Source organism: Plectropomus leopardus, chromosome 7 (assembly GCF_026936395.1).
Source record: "Plectropomus leopardus strain MGB_pleo_1.0 chromosome 7, ASM2693639v1, whole genome shotgun sequence".
Lineage (NCBI taxonomy): Eukaryota > Metazoa > Chordata > Actinopteri > Perciformes > Serranidae > Plectropomus > Plectropomus leopardus.
In genome coordinates, this window is record NC_142182.1 from 12,199,158 (window position 1) to 12,217,135 (window position 17,978).

Consider the following 17,978-nt stretch of genomic DNA (forward strand, 5'->3'; position numbering starts at 1 on the left):
CAAAGGAATTACAAATGCATTAAAAATAAATAGAATTTGTATTTTCTAACTTTATATTTCTTTCGAGTAAAAAAAAAAAGTTAATTTTGTGTGATCACCAAGCAAGGCCTTTATTTTGAAGTTTATTCTTGACTTTGGAAACAGCAGTTGGCAAAACAATCTTTTCTCAAGGTCAGTTAAAGGTCCAGTGTGTAGGATTTAGAGGCATCTAGCTGTGAGGTTTCAAAACTTGACTGAAACTAGAGCTATCTAAATTGGAGGGTTTTTTTTGTCCATTCTGGGCTTCTGAACAACGTGGCGGACGCAGTGGAAAAGGATCCTCTCTGTATGTAGATGTAAACTGCTCATTCTAAGGTAACATAAACAACAACAACGACTCTTATTTTCAGTTAATTATAGACAGTAATGAATATCAAATTTCATTTCTGTCCCTAAATCCTTTTCACTGGACCTTTAAGTAGTTCTTCTGTAGCTTTTGATCATACTTTTGACCACCATATTATAGGTGTTTAAATTTTACTGAAAAGAAGGCTTCAAGATTGACTGAGATATGATATGATGTGATCAAAAGCTCGAAAACAGTTACTAAAAGCAACTTGAAGTGAAACTGATTTGTGAAAAATTGACTTCATGTATCAAATACGTGTCCTTAAAAGAAAGGAGAAACACTCAGAAACATCTTTTACTATAATCAGATATTTATTGTACACTACTGCAGCAGCTGCAGGCAAACATTAAGTTTACAAAAGGCTCCTAGTACTAGCGCAGTCATTTACAAGACGTCAGGGGACGGTGAAGTGCACACTGACAGCAGAGACATGTCAGATGGCTTCTAGTGCTGTTTGATGGGTCATATCTGTGAAGACTCCAGCCACAGTGAGGAGCTCTTGACTCGCGGCTGCTGAGAGTCCAGCTTCAGCAGCGCCGTCACAGCACCCTCTATCTTTGACATCCACACCCTCTGCAGAGAGTCACACATGAAGGTGTTCAGAAAAACAAATGTCAAGTTTATCATCCAGAAATGTAGGTGGTTTGATCATATGACATTGTTTTACTTATTAGTATAACTAATCTAACAAATATAATTATCACATAACTAATTCTTAAGAGCTTATAAAGAAAGCTCCATATATGTAAGATCATCTCTGGCCAGTGATTAAATCCTTTGAAACCTATGCAAATTTCTTTCAAAAACATGGGAAGGAGGCAATTAGAAATGAAAGAAAATATGACCCAAAAATGAGCAAAAAATTACCTGAAAACAACCCACAAACAACAACAAAACAAACAAACAAAAAAAAAGGTAAAGAAAAAATAAAAAGCAATAAACAAAGGCAAACATGACTTTAAAAAATGGTTAAAAATCATATCTCTATAACATAATAAAAAATCTGTAATTATGATAATTATAAATATAGTTTTTCACTAAACATTTCTAAAATAATTTTCTAAATCTACTTTTTTTTGCAAATTGCTCATTTTTTGAAAGGAATCACACCTGTTTTCTCAGGGTTTAAGGGTTTAAATATTCTGAAAGGCGTCTGGAAGCAGCACAAGAAAAGATATGTTGCTCCAGGTTAAACCACTTTCCTCCATTTACAGAAAGAACAAAATGTCTTCTGTAATGCACATAAGCTGAAACTAGTGTTAAGTAAGATATAATATGCAAAAATATTAAAAACAATTAGTTCCTGCATGGCAATTTATAAAGTTAAAGACTTGCAGGTAAAACGCATGCACATTTAAAGACAAAGAACAACCCCTGGCAAATTTCCAATAACATTCTGTGCCAGTAATTAACTGCAAACATATGAGGTAATAATTTACTGTGTAAGTGATTATTAGATTTACTTGAAAATCCTTGAGATTCGCATACAAAACTGCCTTGAGAAAAATATACAATTAAAAATATTATTTTTGTGGTTCTCTGTGAGTATTATCAGTGAAAACTTTTGTAGTTTTTAAGCTACAAAAATAAAGCAGAAATGTTTGGAGGTAATTAAATCAGTATGCAATGTTGTGCAATATTTTTTATGAACAGAATGTTTTCAGCGCTCTGCCAGTTCTTGTAAGTCTGCATGCCTTTCGAAACTTCAGAGAAATTCACAGTTGAGGTGATGTACCTTGGCAGACTCCGATGCAGCTTGCAGGATGAACGCACCGATACACTGTTGGTAGCGGTTCTGGTGCATGATTATGAAAGAATGAGGAAGCCCCGATGCTACAAAGAAAGCATAAAAATTGCATTTTATTTTTGTTTTTTAATTAAGACTCAGCATGACTTTCTGCTGTGTGCTCTCAACGTATCCTTAGCGCTTGCAACTTCATGAAAACAACAAGAAAGTATACTGTTATTACTTGAGGCATTGAGCTGATCAATGTTCTTGAGCTGGAGTCGGTCCAGAGAGACGGGCTGGTCCAGAACCGTGAAGGTGCATCCCTCCTTCAGGAGCTGATCCAGCTCCAGGTTCTGTGGCATCCTGAGAGGATTCTGCTCTGGTCCGATGGAGCGCTGCACAGACGAGACAGTGTACACAAGTTATGAAGCTGTCGTCTGTGGTAATCCAGATCAGAGTGAAAACAGAGCAGTTACGTACCTTTTTGTTTCTCTTTATCTTTGTGATCAGCAGGAATTCGTCAAACAGGAACAGATATACATCGATCAGCTTTGTGTTCTCTGGTAATGAACCAAAGAGAGATGGCGTGAGATTTCGCGCAAATCAAAGCATGGAAAATGTGTTGGAGCTTTGCCAGATGTGCACTCACCTGTGAGCACCATTTTCCCTTCGTGCAGCAGACTTCGGTGAGAAATGAGATTCTCCAGAGTGACGGCCTTTAAGAGATGTTTCAGGTTCTGCAAGAGAGGCAGTCAGGTCAGAGGAAAGCATTTTCACCTTTTGACACGTTAACTGATATCGAAAGAGTAAAGAGCTAATGACACAGTGCGCTTTAAAATGTGAAAAGTTTTTGATGAGATCTGATTTCACATCCAGATAAGTGACTGGATCATCTAACCTGCACAAAAGCCATTAGAGGAGAAGAGTTGCATATCTGTTACTTTTATGCTTTGCTCTGTCGATAAAACTCTCACAGGCTCAAACGTGCACAAATATTAATATATGTACACAAATACACATAAGCGGACAGACCTCAGGGACGAAGGCACGCTTGTCTCTCTCCCATACAGGCAGCCACACCAGCGCATCTCTCAGCTGTTTCACTTTCTGGTAGTTATCCAGCCATTTGACCTTTCCCTCTAAATCACCTGAAGGCAGAAAGACATCTTTTCAGTCAAGAGGGACAAAACAGACAAAACTAGAATCTAATGCAAAAACTACCAATGCTTGATAGTTTTAGTTCAAATTGTTAACTACTTCTAAGAATAATACACTTCAGTGGCATTAAAAACTAGAGCTGCAATGACGGACTTTACCTCAAATATATAGAAAATATCAGACACATTGATCTTGTTTACTTCCAGCCTTTCAAAGCTCAACCATGGGGATGCGGAGTCCCCCTCAAACAGCTAAGCCAAAAATCTAGACTGTGCAGCCAAATAATAATAATGCAGTCTAAAACAAGGAAGTTTTAACCCTTCGTAATCTATAGTGAGTTTTTTTTAAGGGGCCCATGGGGATCTGCCTCGCCAAATAAAGTGTCTGTTCAGCTTCTCCAGTGAAGAAAAAAATGCAGAGGAAACATGAATTGGAAGGAATTGAAACATACACAATATTTAAGGCAAGACATTCATGTTTATAACGTTAATTTGACCTTTGACCTAAGTAAGAGAAAATTTAAAGTACTTATTCATATCGTCCTCTATGCTCCATAGCAGACACAACAGGTGGAGCTTATAATAATTCTTTAGACATCTATGCACCATTATTCCTAGATAATTAATCCCAGTTGGTGACTACTTAAAGGGAAACTTGTGTTTAATAGTATTAAAGTTAATTTCTAACAAGGTTTGTATTTGTCAAGATTAAAAGCTGCAAGAATCAAGTAGCAAGTCAGCTATTAGCAGGGTTATCATACATTTACAACTTTTCCATGACTTTTTAAGGACCCTTTTATAAAATTTCCATGATCATTCACAGTGTATAAAAACAAACATTGCTCCATCTAAATAGTGCAGTACAATTTTAAAAAATAAAGTAGTGGGGCATAGGTATGGAAACTTTAGGAGTCATGGCCCTACATGTTATGTTTCTCTTATTCTATCTTAACGGATTCAAACTTAATTCAAACATAATTTCATCAAGCTTGAATACTTGGACAAAGAAACAGAGAGATGGGAGACAATTAAGAAACGTACTTAACGGTCAACCAAATGTATTTACATATTGGCGCATATTAGAGCTACGTTTACATCAAAAGCAAGGCTACGGAAAAATAATTTGCCATTTTGTTACATTATGTTATGTTACATGTTATTACACACAACAAAATACCATGATTTTTCCAAATTTTTCAAGGATTTTACAAATTTTCACAAGCCTGGGAAAAGACTTTTCCAGGTTTTTCATAACCAGGGGAGCCCTGTATTACGTTATTTGCCAACTAATTTGTAATTTCTTAGGCAAAAATAAAAATTTTCTGATTGCAGCTTAAATATGAATATTTTCTGTCTATGACAGAAAACTGAATATATTTGGGCTGCAGACAAAACAAGACATTTGAGAACGTCATTTTGGGTTTTGGGAAACACTGATCAACATATTTTATGACATTCTTTAGACTAACGAATTGATATAAATCCGGAAATAGTTACAGCCCTAATGATGACACATTTGATTTCAAATGACAGACACATTATTTTATTTCATAACTTGCTGTGTTTTCCTGTGTACTGATGGTTGCCGGCCAAACACGGGCGTGACCGTGAGAGATTACAGTACACTCAGCTTTTACAGTAAACACCCCCCACACCCAGAGGACATTGCCCAACACATCTTAGCCGTGGTTACAGTCACCTGGGCCGCTCAGCCAAACCTTTTTAATAGTTTTATAAAGTCTGTAATTGGAGAAGGCTGAGCCTACACTGTTTGTTTTTTTCTGTGGTTCTTTGTTCAATGCCACAAAATGCCATTGAGGTGCAGTGCAGCAGCACATTTCCCACAGCCTGTCCATCTAGTTACAGAGTAAACTGCCACAACAGGTCTGCGGGCAGAGGCATGCTGTGAAGAAGCTCCTGGCTGCCGTCCAAAACACGCAGACTGTTTGCTCTAAAACACACAAGCTGCTCTGTTTGTTTGACACAGAAAACCCACTTAACATCTGCTCAACATGCTTCTTGTATCTTACTATGTTTGACTGAAGAAACACTTGAGTCATGATCGGCCAAGTGACATAGCTGACACACTTCAGTTCACAATGTTCAGCTTGTCGTCAGCAGCTGAAATGCCATAAAACGAACCCACTGCCCGACAGTGTGTTTACTCAATCAGTGTGGGTCGGCTGATAAGGAAGGGCTGAAATGCAACACTATTTTATTTGAAGGTCCGCTGTGGAGGATTTAGGGGGATATATCGGCAGAAATGGAATATAATAAGTAATATATAAGTAGTATAATAAGTAAGTATGTCACCTGACAATAAGAATCATTATGTTTTCATCACATTTATAATGAGCTGTTTAAATCTACATACGGATCAGGTCCTTATCCACTGAGTCTGCCATGTTTCTACAGTAGTCAAGAATAGACAAACCAAACTCTGACTCTAGATTCACGTTTTTTTAGTAGGACAGTTAATAGCTCACAGTTAGCAGCCCCTCTGTGACGAGAGCATCAGAGACACTGATTTTTTTTTTTTTTAGGTGAAACTGCTTTATTCAGTGTTTTTACTGGATTTAATCACCAGCTGTTTGTTTGGAGAGGAAGAGACATTTGGGGATAATCGGTTCCTGGTAAAAAAAATCCCTGAGCATCTGGATATGGGCTCTCAGATTGATGCCAGTTGAATCAGATTTGGCCATTCAGTACTAGTATGCAATGATTTGGTTTGTTTTCCATACAAACTTTTACAGTTTGAACAGGCTCAGCGAGATGTTCAGTGGGACGGTGGCATTAATATATTACAGTAAACAAGCTAACAGCGCTACAACTGCAAAACACACTAAAAGAAAAAGTATGCGATTGAAAATGCATCAAATATTTTGTAGCGGTGTATTTTTCAATAAATGGGAAGTAGTTCGGGGTGCTCACATATAGATGTGTCCACTTGCTCCGCTATAACCTGCAGGCCTCTGATCTCATCCTCCACTTGGCATCTCTTTGCGATATTCCGTAACAACAGCGGGTACCGGGTTAGCCTCTGCAGCGGCGCCACCAACAGATCGCGTAGTTGCAGCCTTCGGCACTGTTCGTTCCTCTCGCACCACTTGGGATAAAAAGTAAGAGCAAAAAGAGAGAAGACAGGGTTAGAGGAGGGCTGTCGGTGGGAGAAAGAAGAAGGTCAGAGGGGTGAAAGAGTGGTCACGGTGTTTGTGAGAACAGAGGGGGGGATGGGCAGTGAAAATATATCTAAAAGACTAAAACAAAAGCACTGACAAATACATAAACATGATGACAAGGAAGGTTACACAAGGGACAAATAGTCACATTCTTCTCTTTGGCAGGCCTTGGTGACACTGAACTAGTTCTTTGCTGTTTTGGCTGCACGTTTGCTGTGTGTCCTCTTATAATTGGCACTGTTGTGGCGTCCTTGCCACAGCTCTGACTCACACACACAATTAGGCTGCCCTGGGTGAGTTCCCTTGTGTACCTTCACGTAAGATCCAAAGTCCTCTCTGGGCTTCAGGCTGTCCAGATAAAGCAGAGCCGTGGAGTAGTTGAGGCAGTACTTCTGCAGGCAGTGACATATGCTTTCCTGGAAAGCCTGCCAACAGATAGCAGTGTTATGCAAACATCAGGATACATGCTGCTTTGTCACATCAGCCATTAAGCTGCAGATAAACAGATCATAAAAGGCAATGAGAAGACATCAGTCTGAGTAAAAGCACAAAATTCAACCTGGGTGCTAAATATATTCTCCAGCTATTGTGAGGCTGCTTCTTGTGATACATAATTTAACAGTATGATGATGAGGTTTCTATTATTGTCCTTGATCTTTGGAGCAAAATTATTCATCATCAAAGAATAAAATCTTAAACTAGGATTGTTGTGGATTTGTGTGAGCTCTTTAAGGGCAGCCTGATCCAAGCAAGCCGTGAATGTGATTTCTTCTTCTTCTTTTATTCTGTTTGATTGTTAAAAAATACTTCTTGCATAATTCGCACATGTATCCAGCATGCATTTAGACAAGTTTTCTTTCAAGTGTGAATTTTGTGTCCTTTGTTTCAAATGTCTTATCAGCAGAGTTTTACAACTGAACAATTGATTGAGCGTAGACTGAGTCAGCGCGTTTGTGCTAATGTGTGTCCACATGTGACTCACACTTGCCTTGCTCAGCAGCTCCAGCAGGGTGGGCCCGCCACCCTCCGTAATCTCCAGCATGTCCTTGATGACGCGGAGGAGGTTGGTTAAGAAACCAAAGCTCACCTGCAGCAGAAAACACCCAGTGTCAAGTGTCAGCGCACAGCCGTGCAACATGCTCATTATCTTTGTCAACACTAGAAAAAAATTCCACATATGTAAATGTATTTTCCCTTTTGTTTCGTCTTAACAATGCCACTTTATCACAAGGTCAGATAACATATATGTGTGTATATATATATATATACATATAGATAGATAGATAGATAGATAGATGTACATGATGCAGTTCTCAAATGTTACAGGTCAATTTGTTTTCACAAGTAATTGTAGCGTAACTGTGGCAATGACAGTTTTGTTAACCACAAGGCAAAAACAAAAGTGTGTTGATTTCACACTGTCTCTGTTGACCACAGGTCATTTTACACATGCTGTCCACATTGTTATGATACATCGAGATATACTGTAACGGACACAGTGCATGAGAGATGAATGAATTCGCACATTAATGGAGAGAGACTGAATGTAGTCCTCATCCCCTCAGTTTCATTTTGTGCCACAACAATAATAACACATTGTGTTAGTGTTGAGTGGCACTCTTTGTCTTAAGATTTCCATCTTGCGTTGTCTGTTCCATTTGTGCCTCTTGAAAAAGGGACTTTTAATCTCAACAAGACTTCCTGGTTAAACATATAACCATAAATTAATAAATTAATAATTCATCTTTTCATTGAGAGCATTTTCAAAGACAGTTGAGTTTTGCTGTTTTTTTAACCTTTTAATGCTACACAAATACAAAGTGTTTCTACTGTATAATGCTATAAAGGCTGCTGTTGTTTGAAATCATTTACATGGCATGACTGAGGCTAACAGGCCTCACGCTACTTATTTGCATGACGTCTCACCAGGCAGAGCTCATTGAGGTTTGCAAACAACCTCCAGGAGTCGACATCGGTCAGGCAGTTCCTCATCTGCAGGTCTGTGAGGGTAGCCAAAAACACCTGAAAGCAACAAAGAAGTCAGAGAAAGAATAGGCTCGGGCTAACTGTTGTGCCAGCATTAAATTTCTAATCCACTGCTGTAAAGAAAACCTGAAGAGACTTTTACACAAACCTCACTGACTGGAATTCATGGACAACACGAAAAAAACAAAGCAGCAGGTGTTGGGTTTCATTTGGGTTTGGTCTATTTATTTGTGGTTGTGTGTGTGTGTGTGTGTGTGTGTGTGTGCGTGCGTGCGTGCGTGCGTGCGTGCGTGTGTATTTGCATGTGCGTGTGCATTCGGAGGCTTTGTACGGACACTCACCTCTTTGAGAACCATGAGCTGATCCAGGAAGTAAACACACTCGCTGGTGAAGAGTTCCCAGATGGCTTCTTGTCTCTTGAAACCCTGAGGGTCAGAGGCGGCGTTCACCTGGGAGGACTGGTCTCGCAGGAACTCTGCCAGAGAGTAGTCCTGCACACAGACAGAAAGAAAAATAAATGCATTAGGTGACAAAAAATATCTTACAAATAGATTTTAACAGATAATTGAGACATTTATTTTCACCTCAGGAAGTGTGTTTGTATATAAACGGTATAACCAGTCACTGTAAAATTCCTACCTTCATCCTGACACACTTAGGCGTATGTCAGTGTTTGTTTATATACGCGTGCAGGGTTGACCTAACTGGTTACTGCCTAGAAATTCAGGTTCTTGCAGAAATGTTGCAGTAGCTTTCCTCAAACTGTCATCTGTCACTTGTTTAATGCTGAGAACTATTTGAATTGGAAATCTGGATTTCTTAGTTTAAACTATGACTTTGCTTGCATAAGAAGTCACTGCACAGTCAGAGCCAACGTGATGATTTACATAACAAACAGCATGGATGCTTAAAGGCTAATACTAATGACAGCGCTCATTTCTCACCTTATACCTCTGAAGGTCGCAGTTTTTCCAGTCTTGAATCTGTGATGTTGAGAGATATTTCTCAATATCTGATGCGGTGCCTGTCTGCGACTTCACTTTACTCTGAAAGGTGATGGAAAACACAGAGGTAATATTATTACAGATTTTTTAAAAGGACTTTCAATTATGGACACATATATGAAAGACTGCATTTAAAAACTAAATCAACAATTTTAGTTCAAGTTCTGCTTTTCAAGTGTTGTCCAATTATAAAAGCTGTGTGAAGCAAATAAGAGGAACCACTTTAATCTGCTTTGGGAAGTGGGTCAGAGAACAATGTCCAAACCAACTGCCCATGGCTAAAACAAAGTACATCAGAACAAAACCACAAGCACAGCATTGGCACCAGCCACACGCAACCACAACGAATAGACAAACAACCCACCTACCGTACTACGCCTCGAAAAAGGCCACTTTGATTTCTTGGTATCTGTAAAAAAAAAATAAAAATACAAACATAAAATACTTATGGACCTGTAGTGGACCATGAACAGTCACACACTGACTAACTGTACACTGATCAGCTCTTTCCATCTGATGCCAGATACTGTTATCTGCCTCTCAAAGTGTTTAGTAATCTTCAGATATTGATGCAGATATGAATATTTTATTTAGGGAGTTGTTGGATAATGTGCAGTGTTCATAATGCAAGGTTTGTAATGAACACTGCAGAGTGCAGCAACATTTAAAATCTAATTAGGGATTTCAAATGGGACTTCAAATTTTTTGGGGATAATGTTTAACCATTACAGAATACGGGTCAACCAATATTGTTTTTTCAGGGCCAATACTGATAATTGGTAGTTAATGAGACCGATAACCGATATTTGGAACCAATATGCATTTACCATAAAAATAAAAATCTTTGTCAAAATTTGTTAATTAACAAACTCCAACTCAAAACTTTAACAAATGTTTAAAAAAACTTAAACTTTCAACATTATATACAAAAAGTTCCCTGCAACTTTAATTAAATAAATAAAACTAGCTCCTTGAGGTTTTACAAAGTAAAAGTTTCTCCAGTACTGACATTTTCTTCATTTAATTGATTTTATTGGCGAACATTAAAACACTGATACAGATATGTCAAAATGCCAAATATCGGCCCCAATAATCGGCCAGGCCGATAATCTGTCGAACCCTATATTGAAAAACTTGTTCTCCATTTTGACTGTTTTATTTATTTTGTCATTTGTTTTAGACTAGTTGACTAGTCTAAATTTAAACGTCTCTGTGATCGTAAGTCAAGTCAATTTTATTTATAAAGCCCATTATCACAAATCACAATTTGCCTCCAACGGCTTTGCAGCATTCTACATCCCTCTGCCCTTAGACCCTCACATCGACTAAGGAAAACTCCCCAAAAAAACCTATAATGGGGGAAAACAATGATAGAAAGAAAGTCCCTAAGAACGTCCCAAATGGATTCATGACAAAGCACATGTTAACTGATCAGACATGTGCTTCAGAAAGCAAGAAACAATGCCTTTAAAATCTCCATATATGATACAATATATAATTTTACCGGAGAAGTTTGAACCGTTTAATATGTCAGCTGCTCCATTGGACACAAAAAGATCTCCTGGTGAAACATCCAATCCGGGCAGGCTGACCACCACCGAGCTCCGTCTCCTTTCCTGAAGCCTGAGGGAACAGTAAACAGGTGTTACATCTTCAGATGGTATTCTGCTTCTTTTTGGCTGACAAACAAGATAAAGCCTGCAGTAAATGCTTGAATTTTCAGAAACAGAGTCATCTGAGATTCACTGTTATAAGAACCACTATTTTCCTGTTGTAAATGTAATACAGCACAAAGAGAATAGACTTAGTGCAAGCCACAGGAAATAACAGAATTCCTTTTGTCATTTTGCATGGCTGAAATACCACTGAAATACCATCTGCATTGTGAAGCAAATTGGCGATTAACATGAGTTACAGAAAGTATAAAGGATAAGTGTTATGTGTCTGGATTATGTGTGGATAGCTGCTGATTAATGGATCACCTTATTTGTGTGGAAGGAGGCGAGCTGTCAGTGCGCGCCAGTTATAATCCTCTTGGTCTCCTTTTCATAGTTAGTAACCGAGGCATGGCTGCGGCTGGAAAAACACAGGCCTGCCTTTTAGCCTCAGGCAAAGCTCAAACAGCCACTGTTCTCAAGTGTTTTGACTTATCCTACGCTATTGTACTTCAGGGATTACCGCTCAGAGGAAAATGGGCATTCAAGTGCTGAAATTTAAAAACAAAGACCCTCGTAAATGCAAGTCAAATATGTTAGGGAGGTGAGGTGATATTAAATGTGTCAACGAAATACCCTGACAGGGCACGTCCTCATGAATGTTGTCATTTGTTACGGGAATAAAACAATTCTGACCGCAGTAAAACTTGATGGTTGACTCCCAACAATCACAATCTGCACCATGACAATGCTAACAGATGTCTAGTCATTGAACATGGCTGCAGTTGCCAGAAATAAGCTGCGCAACAACCCGACTAGCTGGTTTTGCCAAAAGTAAGGTTCACTTTCGGCCAGCTGACACTGATCGACAGCTGGTCAGTGACCTGCTTCTACATGCTGCGGTTTCACCTCCACATTTTTCACAGTCTTGCCTTTAAAAAAGGAACTGTTTGTAGTTTAGAGGTAGATGGAAAAGGGTCTTACAAAATATGAGTTGTAGAACCCAGATGCTGCCACTGGTAAATTATAAACACATCCTCATTACACGGAGGGTTGATAAACACACTTTCTGTCTGATAAAGATTATCAGGATCTGATCAGTCAATAAGGAAGCGTGGTATACAGCTGAAGGCTAATGACCCTCTTTTATACAAAACAATACAGAAGTACAAGCGAGAGGAACAGCGCTGGTCTATTTTTATATGTTCAATCTGCTTTGTTAGACTAAACAATCTTTCTTAGCTCATAATATCCCCTCAAACAGTAGCTGCGTTTGTGCCGCGGTGTCTGCACAGTTACACAAGAAGCAAACGAGAAACACTCAAATGCACATGTAGGCCGCATGGCTGCAGGGCCAACCTGTACACTTTGAGGATAAGTTAGTTTGCAGCTGAAGTGGAGCACACTGGTGCATGTTTCCTCCAGGGCACTTTTGTTGAACAGTGAAAGCACCAACTGTTCATTCCTCTCACTGGTAAACTGATACAATCCCCCCCTCTTCCAGATCAATGTATAGGCGGGCAGTGCTGAATCACTAAGACAGTAGTCAGCACCTGAGCACTGTAGAGGATGAGTGGCTAATGGGACAGTAAGAAAGGCACGATTACTCCTCTAAACCAGGTCAGTGCCTCCTTGCCGTTCATTCCACAGCATCCTCACAATGACATCTTGTTGCTTTGTGACCGCTCAGAAAGCTTTCTCTGTGTCAGCCTCTCTGCCACCGAGAGCCCTCGTAAAAATGGGTGTTTTGTTCCCGGCACAACAAGAGAAATAATGATGCCCAAAAACAAAACTGTCCCAACCAATGGATCGAAGGGCCCGGTCACTGTAAGAGGCACAGTGCCAGGGTGCAATTACAGGGACAATAGCTGCCTAATTATCCAGCGAGGGGAAGAGCCCCGCAGCCCATTAGGAGGGGTGTGGGTGGCAGTAAGAGAAAACAGCCTTAATGAGGGTTTGTCTCGCCCATACATAACCATGGGACTCTCAAAACTTAACCCACCAAGCTTCTGCTCCATTAACAAAGACATGAACGACAATGAATGAACAATGGGGCTCTTTAAACCAAAAGGTCCAATCATCCTCGCACACGAGTGTCCTAGGAGCACAAAAGGCATTGCACTCATGATGCTCAATGTTATACGTAATTATTTCGTATAAAGGGAATGGTTTGATGCAGGTATTTTGGAAACACAAGCAGCTGTGTTCATAATGGAAAGTAGAGGGTGACAAAAATTAAAATGTGCGTGATGTAGTGCAGTTTATCAGCTGCAGGAAAGATTTTACTACATTCCTGATATGCAAACATATTCTCACAAGCTTGAAAGTGAAGTCCTGCCGTTTTTGGTTATGCTGATGTAGCGTGAGGACACTCAGACAACATGCAAAACTGTGCAATGTACACTTACCTGTCATGACAAAGCTCTTTCTCCTGCAAAAGAGGAAAAAACGTCATCAGTCAATGGAAAACTTTGAATTGTAATAATTTTATACACCAATGCACAGAGGTGGAGCCAGGTCATTGTTTTGCAAGTCACTAGTAAGTGTCAAATCTTGCACTCAATTCCATAGTCATGTCGCAAGTCCTATCCCAAGTCCTAAACTTTGAGTTTTGAGCAAGCAGCTGAACAATGCAGAAGTGCCAAAACTGCAGTTCCTCTAATGTCCACTTCAGACTGACTCCAAAACAGAGTAATTCCCCATAGACACATCTATAGTTTTGAGTCCTGAACAAGTCACAATGTGCTTTTTGCCACATGTAGTTCCATTTTAACAGACTATCAAGTATTTTCAAGTCAAAGCATTCAAATCCAACTGAAGCCCAAGTCACTGATGTTAAAGTTGAAGTCAAGTTGAAGGTCTTTGTTGATTTGTCAAATCTAAAGCCACCAAATCTGTGACTTAAGTCTGACTGGAGTCCAAGTCATGTGACTCCACTCCACAGCTTTGCTAATGCATCATTTTTTTGCATAAAATCATACGTTACAGTAAAAGTACTGGGATGTTTAACGTCTCCTTGAGAATAAACATGCTTTGAAGTTCAAGCACATAATCAGAACAAGTTTAAATCAGATTGTTTTACACACTTACTTATTTTTCAGTGATATCAAGTTTCCAAGGCTGTACTTATTATGGTATTTACATGCCATATTAGCACTGTCTTACTGTGCATTCAGCATTAAATAGAGGGTGCAAAGACCTCCTACTGCTAATGATACCGCTATATCACTTTCAAAGACATTCAAATTTGAATCAGTGTTTTAAGTGGTCGCTTGGATTCAAAAGCCTCTGATATCTGAGGAGAATGTCGGGACTCTATTGAGAATGTGCTCGCTTGAATACCACGAGCTGATGAATAGATCTCCCCATTATCTTTTTCCATCGCTCACTGACCCCTCCATTATTGGGTGACTGCTGACTGCGGTGAATAGGGGCCCAAGGAGAGCACTTCCCAGGGTTCTCCAGGCAGTGGGTTTGGTCGGAGCTGTCAGTGCATGTAACTGCTGATTCATTTGCTGTCAAAAGCTCGCATTGTGAGTGACCACCGCAGGAGGCAAGGCAGAATGAGGGAGAAAAGGTTTTCCGCAAGGAAGGAATGTGTAACCATTTAATTCGTAGGCTTTGGATAAAAAATCCTCACCAGACTACAGCACATGACTCGTGGTGATGGTGGGGAGAGGTTGATGATTAGGGAATCAAATGATTATATGTGCATGCACATGTACAACTGGTAAAAGCTCACCTGTACTCCACTATCAGGAAATCCAAAATTTTTATTAAGAGTAGGAAGAGCACTGCGACATTCTTGTCTCGTGGAAGTGATACCGTTGTCAAAAGTCTTTGATCTATGTGATCTGGTTCTCTGTCGGCCGCAGGATGAAATGGGCTGATGATCGTGATAGATCTCTCCATCAGAGAGGGGGCTCGCTGCAAGAGGAGACTTGACTCTGTGTACTGGGGACAGGGGGGTTGTGGGGGATGGCGTGCCTTCAGAAGTTGGCTCCTCCCGAGTGCTCCCCATCATGACAGGATCACGAGTGTCCATCAGAGGACGCCTGGTGCTCCTCATCCTCCTCAAGGTGGGAGACGTAGAGATGCGTGCAGGAGCCTGGCGGTCAAACTGGAAGAAAGGTGCGACCAAGCCATCAGTGTCCACCAGGGACGAATGTCTCAGCTTGGAGTGTGTCCGTGTAAGATCTATGTGCATTATGATGGGGCTGCTGGTCTGACAATCCTTGTGCTGAGGAGGCCCCCAGTCCGTTTGCGTCTGTGCATTTGCCACACCTGGGCTGTCAACTTCATTTTCAACCCATTCAATGTAACTCCAGTCCAGCTTCTTCTCAACGTCCTCGTCTTTATCCTGTAAAATAACGTGCTTCAGCGTAGACATTATAACCTCAAAGGCATTGTAGTGCAGCAGAAAACGTGTGATCTAATGGGCTGGTCGCTTTGCCTCCTCTGTGTTAAGGTCAGATGATAATCCTGTTGCATTCCAGCACTGTTCACACCGTTCACCTCTCAAGCTTCTGGGGGGGAAAAGGAGAAAATGTGTCAATACCAAGCAAAATGAAGCAGGCTGGGCTTAATTTGCCTCCTAATCTCCTGAGAGGGGATTTGAACTGGGTTGAAAATGGTCAGTTGGCAGAACAGCAACCTTAAAAATGTAATGTGTATAGCTCAATGTGCTTTAACAGATCTGTGTGTCTGTGAAGGGGAAAACCAGGTAGAGTACACATAATCTATGGCAGTAATACTCAATTTAAGCCTTGTGGGCCATATCTGGCCTCCGACAGAGTGTGGAGTGGCCTTCCAACCATTTTCTAATTCACAATAAAAAAGTGATTCAAACTGGGAATTGTTTTTGTATTTAATACATGTTTTAGTATACATAATATGCCAGAGTGCATAAACCAGCATCAAATTAGAGCTAGTTTATAAAAAAGTGCCAGTGGAGGATCCTCTGCACCCCCTGACAGAGATCCTAGATAAGCCCCTAATGTCATAAAATCCTACAAATGACCTAAAGCCTAGAAATGTCTTAAAATCCTAGAAATGTCCTCAAATCCTAGAAATGTCCTAAAATCCTTGAAATGTCCTATAATGTTAGAACATCCTAAAATATTAGAAATGTTCTGTTATCTTAGAAATGTCCTAAAATCCTAGAAATGTTCTGAAATCCTGGAAATGTTCTAAAATCCTAGAAATGTTCTGAAATCCTATAAATGTCCTAAAATCCTAGAAACGTCCTAAAAAGCTTAGTGTCCTAAAGTCCTAGAAATATCCTAAAATCCTAGAATTGTTCTGAAATCCCAGAAATGTCCTAAAATAATAGAAACGTCCTAAAATCATAGAAATGTCCTACAATCCTTGAAACTTCCTCAAATCCTAGATATGTCATTAAACCTTAGAAATATGTATGGAGCTGCTGCGCCTGGCCCTTGGCCCCTGGCGTCCTGTCATTATGCAAAAGTGTCCGCCAAGCCAAGAGTATCCCTGGTCTATGGGGAAACAACTGCTCCAGCACACAGTGTACAGTAACAGCATAGTTTGTCAATAGGTCTTGACAATGTGGTGTGACACACAAAGAGCTGCACCTTATTTCAGCTCTCATGTCTCAGACTATTACCTGGTCCACTCTTTGCATACTGATATTGATTTTCTCTATTGGTAGCAGACTAAAGACATAATACTGTTATTTATATTCCACCACATTTGGTAAATTTCATTGTTTATTCAAAGCCGCTCGAGCTGTTAACTCAGCACATCCACGAGGCGACAAAGGTGCAAGTAGAAACAACATTGGAGAAAGTTTAATCAACTGCGCTGAATACAAGCTGTGTGAAAGCAGAAGCCGCGTGCGCTTGGATAGAAGCGCGTTAAACATTAATAAGAGCGGTTTACTTACATCCACCGGCGCTTCGCGACGACTTGAAGGACTGAATGAGAAGTGTGACCGGGGAGAGAGCTGCTCGTTTCTGAGGAAAACTGATCGGCAGGTTTAATATGAAGCTCGCAGGTTTCAGGGGGAGAAAGTCTCCTCTGACGGCGTGTAATTTTCTGACAAAACACGAGCGCGAGGAAACAGGTCCGTGTGGTGCGGAGCGGCGGAGGGAGTGGAGTTATTCATTGTGTGGTGGAAAGGTGCGACTGCACTGCGTAATGGGAACATCAATACTCTCCCTCCCTCTCTCTCTCTCTCTCCAGCCCAATACGCACATGGTCAAATAATAAATCAGTCAAGATAAATTACACTTATCAGAGTGTTTACACAGTGGTAGCCTTTCATATATGATCAGAAAAACAAAACTTTGCATAAAGAATTGTATATATGTTCCATATTTTCAGGTTCATATTTGTATTTTGGGTTTCTAGTTATACATGCAAAAAACTCTATATTTCCCTCATAATGTCTGCCTGAATATAGGCTACTTGTATACATCCTCGGTCTGAAACACCTCTCTCTCTGTCTCTCTTATTGTACCTTTTGCAAAGCAGGGGAGACAAAGAAAACACAATACATAACAATAGTACTAACAGTATACAAATTACTGGCAACTAAACCCAGCAAAAAAACAAACAGGATTGAAAAAACATTTAAAAAATAATAATAAATTAGGGATTCCAGGATGTCCACAGAAGACAGTCTATCACACATTGCATTTCGATATCATTCTATGGCTCCACATCCTTTTTCCAGGCCAGTTCTGTAAGCCCCGACCTCATCCTTCGAGATGCAGAGGCATTCAGGTAATCAAGACCCCCTCCTGAAAAAGCCTAGTGTGCTCTGACTGGTCAGTGTTTCCTGGTCCTCAACATCTGTGCTCTCTGCCTCTTTACAATTTCATTGCATTCTGAAAATGACTGTAACGACACTGTAACA

General features: G+C 40.1%; 1 protein-coding gene across 2 annotated transcripts; it reads right to left on the reverse strand.

Annotated features, from left to right (window-relative positions):
- Positions 1–109: 109 nt before the first annotated feature.
- On the reverse strand, positions 110–17,236 carry plekhg7 (pleckstrin homology domain containing, family G (with RhoGef domain) member 7). 2 transcript variants are annotated; one of them, XM_042496862.2, is made up of 17 exons: positions 17,004–17,236; positions 14,841–15,624; positions 13,507–13,529; positions 10,948–11,066; positions 9,812–9,852; positions 9,384–9,485; positions 8,781–8,930; positions 8,380–8,475; positions 7,442–7,540; positions 6,765–6,878; positions 6,206–6,380; positions 3,150–3,265; positions 2,767–2,854; positions 2,598–2,677; positions 2,359–2,512; positions 2,124–2,221; positions 110–961 (listed from the first exon to the last, which is right to left on the reverse strand). In XM_042496862.2, exons 2-17 carry the CDS (start codon positions 15,486–15,488, stop codon positions 851–853), a joined length of 2,214 nt encoding a protein of 737 aa, XP_042352796.2. In that variant the 5' UTR covers positions 15,489–15,624; positions 17,004–17,236; the 3' UTR covers positions 110–850. The 2 variants fall into 2 exon arrangements, with proteins under 2 accessions (XP_042352796.2, XP_042352795.2); XM_042496861.2 differs by having other exon boundaries at positions 7,436–7,540.
- Positions 17,237–17,978: the final 742 nt, after the last annotated feature.